Source organism: Salminus brasiliensis, chromosome 8 (assembly GCF_030463535.1).
Source record: "Salminus brasiliensis chromosome 8, fSalBra1.hap2, whole genome shotgun sequence".
Taxonomy (NCBI): domain Eukaryota; kingdom Metazoa; phylum Chordata; class Actinopteri; order Characiformes; family Bryconidae; genus Salminus; species Salminus brasiliensis.
The window spans coordinates 27,667,756-27,683,582 of NC_132885.1; the positions used below are offsets into that span (position 1 = coordinate 27,667,756).

At 39.7% G+C, this 15,827-nt stretch overlaps 2 protein-coding genes across 3 annotated transcripts in view; both read left to right on the top strand.

Annotated features, from left to right (window-relative positions):
• ankrd50l (ankyrin repeat domain 50-like) overlaps nt 1-1,072 on the top strand; it is a 145,974-nt gene extending 144,902 nt beyond the window's left edge. The window contains exon 7 of the transcript XR_011980045.1: nt 1,063-1,072. The gene's annotated coding sequence lies outside the window, so the exon portion shown is untranslated. The remainder of the gene's footprint in view (nt 1-1,062) is intronic.
• Nucleotides 1-15,827, top strand: part of vangl1 (VANGL planar cell polarity protein 1) — a 55,611-nt gene that overhangs the window by 6,878 nt on the left and 32,906 nt on the right. For both annotated transcript variants that reach the window (XM_072686370.1, XM_072686371.1), the window contains exon 2: nt 13,743-13,922. In XM_072686370.1, coding sequence (XP_072542471.1) covers nt 13,861-13,922 — 62 coding nt within the window. In that variant the 5' untranslated portion in view covers nt 13,743-13,860. The remainder of the gene's footprint in view (nt 1-13,742; nt 13,923-15,827) is intronic.

Below are 15,827 nucleotides of genomic sequence, written 5' to 3' on the forward strand. Positions count from 1 at the left end.
CTTTGACTGCTGGACTAACGACGTGATTTGCTTTGTAGTACAATAATAAGCAGCAGCCGCTCTGCTGAACACACCCGCAATCGAGTGTGAAGCTGTCAGACACACACTCCATAGGTCCTGTCTGTCAGAAAGCATGAATAATTTATTCCTTTTTTTTTCTTCCCTGCACTCTCATGCAGTGCTGACATAACACTTATCATTGCTTCAAAAAGCCAGAGAGCTGTCGAAGAGCAGTTCTCTAACAATGTGAAACACTCCTCACTGTTTACTTCTGTGCTCCACACACCACATACACACAACTCGAGTGACCTAAGCTGTCTTGAGAAATTGTATAAATTATTGCAGTTGTCACCAGTGTCCTTTTCAGGCCTTTTTTTTGTTGTTGTTTTTGTGCTGCTTGTCGTAACAGTGAGACACACTAACCACATCAGAAAGCAGTGCTGTGCTGCTCGGCCACTCCCTTGCAACAGCTGCTTTATTGATCTTAAATTTAGCCAACAAATAAGAAGGCTTGCCAAAAAATGTGTGTGCATGTTTGCTGTTTGTACTTTATTTATAAGCAGCTTTAATAGAAACCTTCGTGTTGTAAGCCTTATGATGTTGTGAAATCGCTGTAAATGCTAACAGACTTCTCACTTCTCATGTCTTGCCATCACCAGTTGGCAGATAACTCAACAGTCAGCGCATTGCACTGCTACTTGCCTAATGGTTAAGTTAAAATTTACATGGACTCTTAAATATCTATTATTATCACCACCATTATACTATATTATGATTAGTGTGATTATCATATTATGATCATGTTGCATTTCTGAGCAGTAGAACAGTCGTATGTGGTGGTTTGGTGACTTTTATTAATAATGTGTAAATAGTTCTGATCAGAGGAGGAAGGGTCGGGTCGCCCTTGTGAGTCTTGGTTCCTCCCAAGGTTTCTTCCTCCAGCTCTGAGGGAGTTTTTCCTTGCCCCTGTCGCCTTTGACAGCTCACTGGGGGTCTTAAGTTTTCATACCCCAAATCTAATCTAACAGCCAGGCCACATGTTTCTGAAGTTTGCATCTTTAGTTTTGTGCTAGAGCTAACAAATGAAGGACGCTGAGTCATCACTTCGCATTGTTGAAACACAATGATTAAATCATCACATACTCACCTTAAACCACAATGGATCTCAAAAAAATAGGCCAAGTCTAAATAAAACGCAGGTTTTAGGGCAACTCCTGCTGCTTAATGTATATTTATAAGTAACAGTATGATTTGTCATACAGTTATCTGAGGTAAATTCATTAACAATTAGCACAATTAGCAAGCTTTTACTACTTGCTTGCTATATTTTGGGGTGTAAAAAGGCTATTAAAAACAGCAATACGTGAGAATTGTTAGGAATGAATTGCTTTAATGTGGGTATATGTCCAGTCATAGTTTAGGGGGGAGCCATCTTTAAAAAATATGCACCACAATACACAAATGTCCCACATCAGTCTATATCACCCTATTTTTTGCTGTTGGGCTCTCTCTACAGTTGGGCAGTGCAATTCACTTACACCACTATTGCAAATACAACTTGTGCAAAGAATGACCCCTAAGAGTGGTACTATAATAGGATGCCACAGTTGCAAGAAGTCACTGTGTGCAATTTCTTTTAGATATTCACTGTGAATATTAGGCATTAACTGATATTAACTGTGAGTAGTATAATAGAAAGAGTGGAAGCGTCTAGGAATTACAGCAACAAGACCATGGAACGTTACAAAGCAGGGTGACCAAATGCTGAGGTTTATAGTGTCTAAAAAGTCCCAAATGCCCTCTAGACCCAATAACCTCAGAGTTACAAACCTCCTCTGGCAGTAAGATTAGCACTAAAATGGTGCGCTGAGAGCTTCACGGCATTGGGTTCCCATGGCCAAACAGCTTCATGCTAGCCTTACATCACCAAGCACAATGCTAAGTGTCGGATGGAGTGGTGTACATTTACACCCTAAATGTAAACTTTGCCAGTAGAAGTGGAAACGTGTTCTGTGGACTGACGAATCATGCTTTTCTATCTGCCTGTCTGATGAACGTGTCTTGGTTTAGTGAATTCCATTCCAACATGACGTGCCTGACTGCTTTGTGGCAACTGTAAACTTTGGTGGAGGAGGGGTAATAATAAGCTATGGGGTTGTTTGTCAAGGGTAGGCCTAGGCCCACTAGTTCCAATCAATAATGCTTCAGCATGCCACACATTTTCAGCCATTTTCTAATTCAGAATGACTGTGCCTTAGTGCACAATGCAAAGTCCATAAAGACATGGTTGGGTGAGAATCTGACTGACCTGCACAAAGCCTTGACCTCAACCCCTGCTAACGCCTTTGGGAATCAGTGTCTGACCTCACAAATGCTCTCCTAGATAAATGAGCAAAACGCCCAACACAGAGACACTCTGAAATATTGGAGAATATTTCAGAAGAGGGGAAGCTGTTATTGGTGCAAAAGGGAGACCAACTCCATGTTAATGTCAATGGATTTAGGATGGGATATCATCAAAGCTCTTGTAAGTGCAATGTGTTAATGTGTAGGTGTCCCAATACTTTGTCCATATAGTGTATCTTAATTTGTCTTATAAAATAATACTTCATTAACAAAATATTTGCCACCCCCACAGCATTTGCCTCATAACTGCCTCATGTGTCCAGTGCAAAACCAAAGAAACACGCTTGGTTGATAAGGCACATTTGGATTTATAGGGGAAACTTTGATTTTTTGCAACACAACCACTCCAAAACATTTTTTAATTCTTAGATCTTAGGATCTTAGTCTCTGCCAGATGTGGGACCAGCTTTCCATGTTAAAATCTTGATCTTTTAAAGCTTTACAGAAGAAACTCAAACAAGAAGTCTGCATAAACACAAAGTGGTGGTGGTTTGAGGTTTTGGCCTTTCTGAACTCTGGGTTGCATGTTGGAAACGCTTACAGAGCCAGGCACATGAAATTGTCACGGTTTCCCACCACAGTTCAACATAGCAGAAGCTAAATACAAATTATATTCGCTAAGCAAAACAGCACAGATATTGTATTTTCACTTCAAATAGCAACCTATAGCCATCACTAAACCTAGAGTTCAGTGATGAACCAGTAACACACTAGCTTCTAAACATCATATCACGCAAAACCAAGTTTACTTAGCTGTTTTGAAATGAAAGACTAATACACACTCACAAAGCACTTTACTAATACTGGAAAAGGCATCCCTTTGGCAAGGATTTCAGAAGAGTGTTGGGCATATTCTTTGAATATTCTTGTCAATAATTCCAGCAGGATTTTCATGCTGCAAATCTCCAGTCCTACCACATACCAAAGGCATTCTCTTGGATTCAGATTTGGCAACTGGGAAGGCCACTGAAGAACACTGAGCTCATTGTCATAGTAATGGTAAACAGTTTGGGATGACTTATGCTTTGTGATGTGGTGCATTATCATTCTGAAAGTATCTGTTAGAAGATTGCTCAAACATTTCTCAAACAGGTTTTTGCATTTAGGCGATGATTGATTGAAATCAACGAAACCACCACCACCTCCACCACGTAGACTGGGCCCATGTATTCATGCTGTTGGTGAAAAATTCTGACTCTACCTCCTGTGCCTTGAGATTCAGTAAACCAAACATCAGACCATGTTTCCAGTCTCTAACTGTCTGATTTTGGTTACCCTGTGCTCACTGCATCCTCAGCTTTCTGTTCCTGGCTGATAGACAAGACACAATTGTATAGAGGGGTTATCTGAGTCACAGTAGTCTTTCTGTCAGCTCAAACCAGTTTGGCCATTCTTGGTTGACCTCTCTCTCATCAACAAGGTGTTTCCGTCTGCAGACCTGCAGCTCACTGCATGTTTTCCTTTATTGCACCATTCTGAGTAAACTCTAGGAACTTGTGTGCTAAAAAACCTTTTGACGATCAGCAGTTCTAGAAACACTCAGCCCTTCTGGCAACAATAATAATGCCACGCTCAAAATAAGTGATGTCCCCATTTTGATGATTGACGTGAACGTTGCCTGAAGCTGCTGACCCATATCTACATGAATTTATGCATTGCGATGAATGATTAGGTGAAAAACACAAATACAAATTTAAGATAAAGGTTTTTTTGTGCACCTGAATGGTAAGACAAAGTTAGTCAAAGCAGGCCTGTGTAGCACAAGGCTAGATGGCATGAACAAGGGCATAGTTCTTTTACTGTTTCTGTCATGTCATTTTATTTCTTTTCCAGAAAGGCTACTGTAACTCAATTAACCATTGTGTGCAGTTGCAACAGCAGAAGACCATGTTGGGCTCCACATCTATCAGCCAGGAACAGAAAGCTGAGGATGCAGTGAGCACAGGGTAACCAAAATCAGACAGTTAGAGACTGGAAACATGGTCTGATGGCCTGGTTTACTGAATCTCAAGGCACAGGAGGTAGGGTCAGAATTTGTCACCGACAGCATGAATCCATGGACCCAGTCTGTGTGGTGGAGGTGATGTTTTCTTGGCACATTTTGGTTGCCAAACCTAGAGTATTGTTGCTGACCATGTCAGTTTACAATTTCCAGCATGATAATTCACCATATCACAAAGCAAAAGTCATCCCAAACTGGTTTCATTAATATGACAGATTCCTGAGTTGTTGATTGGGGTTTTATGTGTGCCCACTGTGTGAGAGAAGGTTAATGATGGTGATGATATGTGTGTGTATATGCTGAGTGGAGTGTGTGTGTGTGTGTGTTTAAAAGTGTTTAGGTTGTTGTACTAATAAAATAAGATTTAAAGTATCTCTCTTTCAGCCTGCCTGACTCTCTCTCTCTCTCTGTCCCTCCCTCTCTGTCTCTCTGTATGACTCACTGATGTAGTTAACACCCCTGGAGACAAGCCAGTGTCCACAGTGTGTGTGTTTGTGTGTCTGTGCCTCACAGGGAAAGATGAGATATCCTTTTATCTGAGTTTTGATCAGCGTGCTGCAACAAATGCAACATAATCCTCCACCACTACAACAGCTCTACCACAAACACACACAGTGTAAAGGACCTTTTTAAAGGACCTCCACACTCTTACAGTATAACACTGTATAAAGGTTCTGTGTATAAAGTGTATACAGGGAGGTTTGGACACTGCTGTTAGGTTTACTTGACTGCTTACTGACTTGTTACTGCCTTGTTTGCCTTGTAAAAATTCTCGTGCTGTTGGTCTGAGGACAACAATTTGCCACAAAGCCAACAAGTATGTGCAGCCGAGGAGAGATGTAATCTTAGGTAAGCTGAGGTTGGGTCTCCTTACTTGAAATATTATTGTTAAGTGGTGTGAAGACATGCTCTGGCTTAGAGTCAAAGTCTGTGTCAAAGTCTGTTGCGATAGCATGTCGACTATACATCACTGCCACAGCATTAGAATTGCTACTGTGGTGTTAGCATTGCTATCATGGCATTAGCCTAGTAGGCCTCGGCCAGCATTGCTACCGTGCCTGCTGCCCAGCATTGCTACCACAGCGTATGTCACAAGCCATGTTGACTGTAACAACTAGCAAATATGTGGCTCTGAGGGCAGTCAGGGCCACATGAAACATTACATGACACTTAATAAACCTCCTTTTGTGCCACAGCACCTTTTTCCATATAAAGAGCATCTATTTTGATCCAAAACTCAGCATTGTTGAAATTTTATTAACTTTTTTTAATTTTGTAGTTTATATATAATATATTTTGACCTGTCATCTTACATGCCTCCTGGGTTTCAGGCATTCTGGATAATTATATGTATTATAATTTTATTATAAAGTTGTTATTTAACTTTATTGGTTATTTTGGAATCGTTTTATTCTATTCTGAACACGTCTTTTTTTCTAAGACAATTGAGATTAATTTGACTGAAAGCACTTTTTAATTAGTATATGTTAGTCATGTCTGCTCATTCTGATCAACTATGGGGCGTACATATCCCTATAGTGTCAATCTACAGTGACATTTCTCTGTTTCTGTCATTATGTGCTGCTTTTTGCCGATGGGTAAAGAGTTGCCATTGTTGTTTTTTTTGTCTTTGATCATAGTCTGCTCCCTCCGGGTGAACATGCCAACCTTAAGAGTGTGTGGGTGCATGTGGAGGAGATTTAATACACTGTTCCGCTCTTTGAACGTATGTCCAAATTTCTCTCGCTTGAAAGCACCTTTCAGTCTGAGAGTCTGTGTGTGTGTGTGTGTGTGTGTGTATGCAGTGACTCTGTAGGTGTAATGGCTCTGTAATGCTGAGTTTTGAAAGCTAAATGTAAATGCCTGCAGGCTCTCTTCTCTTGCTCCAGTTCCCACTATACTTCTCTACTGCGATGTACTCATTATTCCAATACCATAAGCCCCTCGCTATGACCTCCTTAGCGTATCGTCTCATTGGCCTTATCCACAGCTCCAGGATTTGCTTTTCTGTATTTCCTTTATCTGATGTCTCGATAGGCACGTTGTGTATGTTTAAAAGGGAATGCGTATCAGATATCTTGGAGCTGCTAGCACTCATGGTAAAACTGAGCAAGGAGGAGTGAGTTTGCCTCCCTGAAAGGCTGTATTTCTCTCATATTGTTCATGTAGACTAGTGAACCATTTTTGGTTCCCTAAAGAATCTTTAAATAAATGAGTTAATTAATAAATGAAGGCAATACTCCAGCGCTTTTCTAACCTAATCTCTGAGGATCCAATTAATTCCCTAGACCCAGTTAATAACCATCCGTCCATTTATCTATTTATCCATTCATCGTCTTACCCACTTCTTCCTTTTTTCATAGCCATGTTGCTTTTAATAAGGGTGCTAATAATTCTGGAGGTCATCTTACCCAAAAGTACTGTAAATATAAAGCTGTTTAATTGGATCACTACAGCTTTTATTGAAGCCGATATTAGATCAGCAGCAAGCGTACGCTTTGTAATGTGCAAAAACAATTTACATATAATTTATTATATTTATTATTATTTTTAAATAATATTACTATTATTATTAAAATATTTGTGTGTATTTTCTGTGTTACTCCTACACATTTCTTGAGATCCATTGTTTACAATGTTTGTGTGGCTTCATGTTTCATTTCCCAGCTTCTCTTTATTCCCTGTATAGACTATTTTGTTACTGTGCCAGATGTTTGTGGACACTGCTTCTAATTATTTAATTATTGCTGATACAGATGTGCAAAGGAACACACGCAGCTTGTCTAGTCCCTGTAGAGAAGTACTGCCTAAAAATGGGACTCTCTGGAGCAGACAAATATGATCCCTCAGCCCAGGTGTTGAGCTGTGGAGTAGTGGAACTGTGTTCTCTGGAATAATAGTGCTTCATCCAATACTTTTGGGTAAGCTAGGGCGATGGGGATGATCCAACTTCCTGACCTCACTGATGATCTTGTTGCAGAATGCAATCAGATCCTTACAGGAATTCTCCAAAATCTAGTAGAAAGCCTTCACTGGACGGTAGAGACAGCATACATTGCTGATGACTACACTATGGATGGGTGGGGCTAAAGTGTGGTAGGCTGAATAGGCGTAAATATATAAATGAGCTGGATCGCGTGACATCAGACAGAGGAGAAAAATATCGAACAGTGATCATGTCATGTTTATTTTTGAGATTTTGACTACTTATGCTAAACTACAAACTTATTGTCTCCTGATTTTATGAAACTGTTTAAATAATAACCAATTTTCTGTAGATTTGGACTAATTATTATTATTATTAAGATTTTTTCCCCTTATGATTTGGACCAATTATATTGAAGTAAAGACTTATTTTATTAACAGTTGGACTGATTCTGCATAAACAGTGACTCCTGATCTGGTTATGTCAAAATACTGACATTCTCAAAAGTTTGAAATATCGACAAAATTTTGAGTTTAGTAGACTCATCTTTACTCATCTTTAAGAACAGCAATGCACTGCCCCTCCTTCCCATTTCGATAGGGATGCTCGGATGCTCTCTCAGAGTATTTTATAGAGGTTAATCTTTCTTCAGCTTTTCATAACTTGTACTTTGTGGTGAGGTTACAGTTCCTTGCCTCACTCCTCTGCAGTCCACACATTCTTGCTTGACCTTTGAAAGAAAAAAAAAGAGATTTATAGGGTTATTTTTACCGTGCGAGGACTAAACAAGAGATAAGCTTTCTCATAAAAAAACAATGAGAGGACACATCACTGAGAAACTGGTGGAAAAGATAGAAGTGGAGGAAGTGGAAGGATACTTGCTGCATCCTACCTTACATTGTGTTTGTGTAGTTTGACTTTGTGAAGTAATCTCTTAGGAATTCTTTGTGTGTGTGGATATATCTGTGTGTGTGTGTGTATGTGTGTGTATGTGAATATGTCTGTGTGTGTTCATTTCATTGTAACATGAGGTAACCCCAGAGGAATGCAGTGTTTGCAAGTGAGTCTACCAGCTTAGGTTTCTCATGTTGATGACAGTGACTTTGGGGTAGTAGAGGATAGGTGTGTGTGTGGAGAATAGTCTGTCTTTGTGTGTGTGTGAGGGTGGGGGATATAATCAGGATAAGGATACAAGGTTTGCTGGATTAAATATTACTAGAAATGCCTTTAAGTCAATATCCTACACTGATATTACAGTGGAGCAGTAGTAACCCCTTAGAGCCACAACTGATTTTAGACATCCAACAAACATTTGCCTAATTTACACACACAGCATTTTAAAGTATTTATCTGGACAATAAGTCAATAAGTCAAATTCTTGTAAAATCATCACAGCAGCACACCTGATTTATTATTTATGAAGCACTGATTACCCAAACCAGGCATTGAAATTCCAGAGGTAGAGGTTTATATATGGTTGAAAGAACACAGGGGCTACATACGATACTTGCACAAAATCACTATTTAAATGATTTGAATGTAATGTTATTTATCTTACATTAGTATATATCAGTATTAGTACAACTGAGGTGTCTGCAGCTGGTTTCACCTATGTACAGTGTTTTAGTTTAGTGTGTGTTTGCTCATGTTTCTGTATAAAAAGTTTATTAGCGAAATCTGTTTTTTAGAAAACCTGTGAAAATACATCATAAAATGCAAATCGGTGCATACAGCTTCTGTTGTTTGCCCAGGCTTGTTAAGAAAAGAAAATTGAGATTCAGAAATTCAGTGGATTTTTAGCATCACTTGCTGGAATTCTTACCAGTTCCTGTTAAGTTTTGGGTATTTTTTCGTAGCCTAGGCCAAATATTTTACCAATTTATGAAAATTGTGTAGCTAACTATTTTAACTATTATATGCAAAGTAGGCCTTTTATTGTCAAAAACCAAGTACCTCAATTATAATTGAGTGAATTTGGGAAGAAAAGTGGGTAAAAGTGTTTATTGTGGGACACCTAGGCCTTACTTAGTGTTTGTCTTCCTCAAAATAACAATCAGCAAAAGTATGGGTTAACATGAGCTGTAATAGCATATTATAAAAATCAAATGACGTCCCAAATGTCCAGTCTTAGATTAAGGTGGAGGAATCTTTAAACTGTAAGCACCTCTAATACAAAAATTGATGGTGAGGTGGGGTGGTGATCATCCAACATCCTGACTTCACTAATATTGTTGCTGTCAAATGTAGCTCAGCTCCTCACAGCAATGTCCCAAGTTCTAGAAGAAAGCCGTTCCTAGACAGTAGAGACAGTTACCCCAACAAAAGCAGGATACACTCTTCAGAAGAAACAGTGAATGAGCAGGTGTCCTAATACTTTTGCCCATATAGTGTACGTTTTGGTTATATTATTGTTTAACTTTTTCGATAAGGGTTTGATTTGACACTTTAGTGGTTTTGGGTTTGCAGTGATCACACAAATGTCTGAGGCATTTTCGTTCTACTGAGCATGCAAAAGTTCCAACTGGGGGTGATGTGCAAGAGGTGCACCCCCGTAGAACCTTTAGTCTTGACACACCACTCACATTGCCAATTGTTTCTGAAAATGTCACAGTGACAATGTGTACAATACCCTTACTTGTGCTGGACCGGGACTACAGTAGGTGTTTTTGGAATGAGATAAGTGGGCCCGGAAATACCGTGTGCTTGTTTATGTGAATGTGGGGTTGGTGGGGGTGGGGCAAGCTGGATGGGCACTGATTATCTGGAAAAGTCTGTATTAGCAGTTACCATTAACACAGAATAAGGAACTATTGGATTTACTGAGCAGCTGTCTTGGACGATGGCCCAGAAAACTGGACCTAGGCCTGAAGACGTGTGTGTAATTAGGTTAGGTTTTGGCAAATTGCTGCTGGTATATGGGTCAGTGTACAACTTAGCCTTGGCCTTGCTCTCATTTCTTGAAATTCCCTCTTTCATCAAATGACCACAGAGCTCTGAGAGGTGATATCAGGTTGGGTTTTTTTGTCCCTCATTGAACAAAACCGATCCTCAGCTTTCAGCTGAAATCTAGGCATCCTAGATCCCTGAAATTAAGTGTATGTAAAGTGTTTAGTGTGTCTGAGTGTGTGTGTGTGTGTGTGTGTGTGTGTGTGTGTGTGTGTGTGTATGACAGAGAGAGTGTAGAAGTAAAAGAGAAAGAGAGAGAGAGAGATTCATCGAGAATGTCTCCTCACATGTTAGCAGTTGTAGGTGTGAAAGATTACAGTAAACTGTAAAGCAATAGAAAAAGTAAATTCCAGGCTTCAAAACTACAGCTACTATTGTTTTATGTAACATTTACTTCTTCACTAAACTGTCAGTTTAATTATTGTACTTCTTAAAAACACAATTCCATTAATTGGCATTAAATATGATTGAGGCACAGTGTAGGATTGCATTGTTTGATTGTAAAATTAGCACAAAAAGTAAGGATAGGTAGATTATTTCTTTGTTGTAACAATTCCTCTTGGCATTTAAATCTTATAACACTGGGAAGCCTGTTAATTCCTCTTTTAAATGATGCCACATTTGTAAGGAGCATGCATTTGTAGGATGAGCAGTAGAGCTGAGTATGTGGGTTTCAGCCATTAAATAGGCCAAATCCTCTCTGCCAATGCCAAACAGCTTATTCTGCCATTGACTGGTTTGGTGTTTGGTGGACTGGATGATTGAAGTTTGAAGAAACGAGACATGTTGGCAAGTTAGCCATTTATTTATTTAACAAACAGGAGCCTCAGCAGCATGTGGAAGAACCATACACAGCTACAACAGCCTGGCACCTACACCTCATGCTAGTCACCAGCCTGGTCACACACTGCTGTGGGATGGCATTCCATTCTTCAACCAGCATTTGTCGCAAGTCAGCCAAGTCAGTTTGTCTTGGTCACTCTGGCACAAAAAGCACGCCCAAACGGATCACATGTTCAGGTTCCAATGCACGTGTTGCCGACACCAGTGCAAACAGGCCTCACGGTGAAGGGCAGTCATGGCATTCCTCCTGGCAGCCCTGTGAGACTGCATGCAGTCTGTTCCGGATTGTCTGGGCAGGGAGCCGTCGGCCATATCATCCTGCTTAAGACGCCCACTTCGCGGCCTGTCTCTGACATTCCCTGTTATATGGAACTTGGCTTTCGATTTGGAGATGGTACCATCACTCCAAATTATGCCGCAGCTTGCTTTTGCGAAACACCAGCTTGCAGTTGCCCTATCGCATGGGCCCTATCCAGATCAGGCAAATGAGACATGCCGATTCCTGAAGCAGATACCTACTGACCACTGTATCTCACCCCCATGCTCACAGATGCTGCCAATCAGGTGCCAATCAGAAAATCAAAACAAAGGTCAATAGCAACAGCAAAATAAGCAGAGAAGATTTGACACATTTTCATGAGCACAGCCCACATACTGAGCTCTGCTGCTCATCCCACAAATGCATGTTTCTTACAAAATGCAATGTGGCACCATTTAAAAGGGAAATTAACAGGCTTTCCAATGCAAACTGTTTTAAAAAATAACATTTTCAATTGGTAAAAAAATTCAGTCCTTTTTTTTTTAGAAATCTTCTCTCACACTTCTATGCAGAGTGCTTTCAGTGAAATTAAGGTCGGTGGACTGTAAGGGCCATTCCAAAAGTTTAATCTAGGGTGTCCTGAGGAAGTCCATGCTAGACTTTATCATTGGTGCCTTATTCTATTCTTGAAGCCAGACCTTTCAGTCTTTTGGTTAACTGTGTCACATTTACTTCAAGAATTTGCTGTGCCTTTCTAAACCAACATACAGACCCTACAAATGGGGGGGTTTCATGGTCTTCCAGGTCTTGCCTTGACTTCCACAGTTCCCTTTAGCTGCCATTTCTTAAAACTGAGCTGAAAGTGCTTTGAAATCTTTTGATAGCCACATAGACACATAGACATGAATGAGCTTCATTTTTACCTTCAGTCCTAGATTCAGAGCAGCTGTGTGGAGGAGCTCATGTATGTGGATTGTTAGCACAGGGACTAAAAGTCAGAGAGTTTATCAGCTGACAGTTCCTAATGACAGTTCTTGTTTTGTTTAAATAGTCCTAACGAGTCAATTAAAGATTAATGAGGTAATTAACCTCAGGGATGGATTTACAATTACAAGACGAATGTCCGAACTGTTAACTGTTTAACTGCTAACAGTTAAATAAAAAACACAACAAGTAAAGGGAAATAAACATGAACTTTGCAGGAAATACTTGGGTGCCCAAACTTTTGCACTTTATTAGCGATAATAAAGCAGATAATTAGCGTTAGCTCATTGTTTCATGTGAGTTGTGTTGGGCTTTGTGGAGAGACAAACTCTACCATGGTGTGATCTTCTTGGGTTTTTTTATTATTTAAAATGTATTTAAATGCTGTGTGTGTGTCTATGCATATTTCAGATCTTATATTTGTTTCCTATGTGATGTCAGGTGGGATTAGAGCAACTTCATAAATCATTGTGGCCTAAATTCTATTCCCTCTTCCACTCAGCTGTCACATGATCCTTTATCAACGTTATTTATCCCGCAATATGTCAACACATGTTTTTTTCCCTGCCGTGCATGAGCTGTTAGACCATTTAGTTAGACTCTTTTCAGGACCTACTTTTCTGTCTTTGTTTAACTGTAGCATAATTGAATTCATCTCAAGGATTTCCTGACAGCAAGTTCCTCATCATATCTTCCATGTGTTTTAGTGCTGTGCAAAAATCGGGGAAAATTCTATGCTATAATTATAAGCCATTATCTGCACAGTACGTGTGTGTGTGTGTGTTTAAAAAGCATTTTCTGTGCCCATTCATTATGTAGTTTATCTAATCAATTTTGAGGGTTGTGTCTTTGCTATGGTAACGGCAGGAAAAGTCTCTTAATTAATCATGGCTGTGTTTCATGCAGTAATAAACCAATCAGTGTGTCACTTGCCATTAGTTATAACAGTCAGGTGCGCTCTGACTTTGGCAGATTGCTATGTCAGTGGTGTAAAGCGGGGATGTAGGTGCATTGGGCACACGCCTGTGTTGACAATTCACTGCCAAGATAGCAATGAACGTCTGTCTGTTGATGTCTGCCTAGATTGGTTTCAGTCAGTGGAGCTCCTGTGATTTCCGTTGCCAAGATAGCAACACGCCAGAAATTTACTTGAACATCCCCTCATGTCGAGACCACCACGCCCAACAGCACAGATATATTAGATATATTATATTATTATTACTATTAGATATATTTGCAAGTACTGTTGCTATTTAAACAACGCAGACGAACTGCCTATAGAGAATTGAGAATTTTAGGAATTACTATTGTGGACTAATGCCTCTGACATCCCCTCTCTCTCTGTCTCTCTCTCTCTGTGTCTCTGTCTCTCTCAGGCTGACAGTTGTTTGACATCACCCTTCATTTCCTGATCGTCGTACCTGTGGCCATCACGCCTCCCTGGCCGCAGCCCACAAAGCCGTTCACCAACCATAGGGCAGACACAACATCACCATGGACACAGACTCCGTTCACTCTGGCCAATCCCACCACTCACGAGGGTCGAACAGACACAGGTAGAAGATGTTAAAAGAGCTACACACACTGACTAACACACACTAACAGCTTTGGCTTTCTGCTGTTTTATAGAAAACACAGTGTGATAAATCCATTAAATATTGTCTTTGAAATTCATGAAATGTGCTCACCCATGAAGAGAATCCGCTTCATTTAGATTATTTCAATTATTTATTACAATGAAATCCAATTAGGAGCGCTTAATTAGGAATTCATTTTATCAGCAGAATTAATGAGCTAGACTGTGAGTGGAGATTTATGAAGGGGACAGGGATTTTAGAGAGTTTGCTTTAGAGGAGCTGTGCTATATAAGATAATGTTAGAACTGTAGCTTTCCATAGTCAGTGATATATATATATATATATATATATATATATATCATATATATCATATATCATATATAACTTTTGTGATTAAGGCATGTGCTCCTCTGCTGTTACTCAAATGATGTACTTCTGATTGTTGTCTTGTGTGTGTATGTGTTGTGTTAAGTGTTCCATGTGATAGCTTAATTCACAATAAGGATTTAGGGCCCTATTATAGCGATCTTTTGGCGTCTTTGCTATGGTAAAGATGGTAAAGAATGCCTTGTCATGTACTAAGTCTCTTAATTAATCATGGGTGTGTTTTGGCAGTAACGTCCATTAAACCAATCAGTTTACCATCCAATAAACCAATCAGTCACTTGCAATTCCCTGCCAGGTGCGGTCTGACTCGCTTGCCATTTCAGTGGCGCAAAGTGGGGGTGTCCACGTGTCAAGTACAATAACTTCATGTGTTTGATTTATGTATGTATGAATGGTTATTGTTCTCTGTGGAAAAGTGCATACTTTGATTGTTTGTATACACTTGTAGTCGAAAGTTAATATACACTCATAATGAAAATTAATATCACGGCAATATTGTGCTTTCAGTGATTTCTTGGATCGTTTCTGTTTCCTGGGGCAGAATGAGTGACATAATACATCTTTTGAAGAAAAAAAGTTGTGCACAGTGGTTCTGAAATGAACAAAGGGTCAACAATATATACATACAACATGCAGCACACTGTGTGGTGAAATGTCCCATAGCAAGTTGCACATTGACCAGATGCGTTTGATAGCCATCGATACGAATATTTGACTGGTAGAGTTAATGTTGTTGGTTTCCTGGCATGAATCTGTCTTTTTAACACTCACTGGTAGTTTTGAGGACAGGTCTTTGGAAAGGCCATTCCAAAAATCAAATGTTAGCCTTCTTTATCCATTTCACAAACACCTTTGCTGTTTGTTGGGGTCATTGGAACGCTCAATTGTGTTTCAACCATCTAGCTGATAGTTTGGGGTTATGTTGAAGAATTCTGAGGTAGTTTTTCTCATTTATTCCATTCACTGTGTGCAATGTTTTAAGTCCAAAAAAGCCCCAGTGCATGTTGCTACCACCACCATGCTTAACAGCTGGTAAATGGTACTTGTTATTGAATGCATTTCCATCATGCAACACTTTTGTCTTGTCCATATAATGTTCCTCCAGAAGGCTTTTTTTTCTTTGTCAATGTGGTTAGCTGCAAACTAGTTGACCTCAAATCTGTTGATTTTGGAGCAGGACGTTTTTCTTGGATGGTAGCCTCTAAGATCATGGTGATGTAAATCTCACTTGACTGTGTTCCAGTAGCCTCTACGTAATAGCAGGCCTGTGCTTTGGCGTTCTTGGTTGGTTCCTGACCATCCGAATAAATTTTTCTCTCAGCTGGTGATAGTGTGGATCTTTTCTCAGGCTTTGGCAAAGTGGCTACACCTCCCAATAACTAAAAGTACTTACAAATGCATTCATTTTCCCATCATTCTGCACTCGGTACCCCATAATGAATAAGTGAAAACAGCATTTGAGCACTTTTGGTAAATTTAATTTTGGAAAAACAAAAA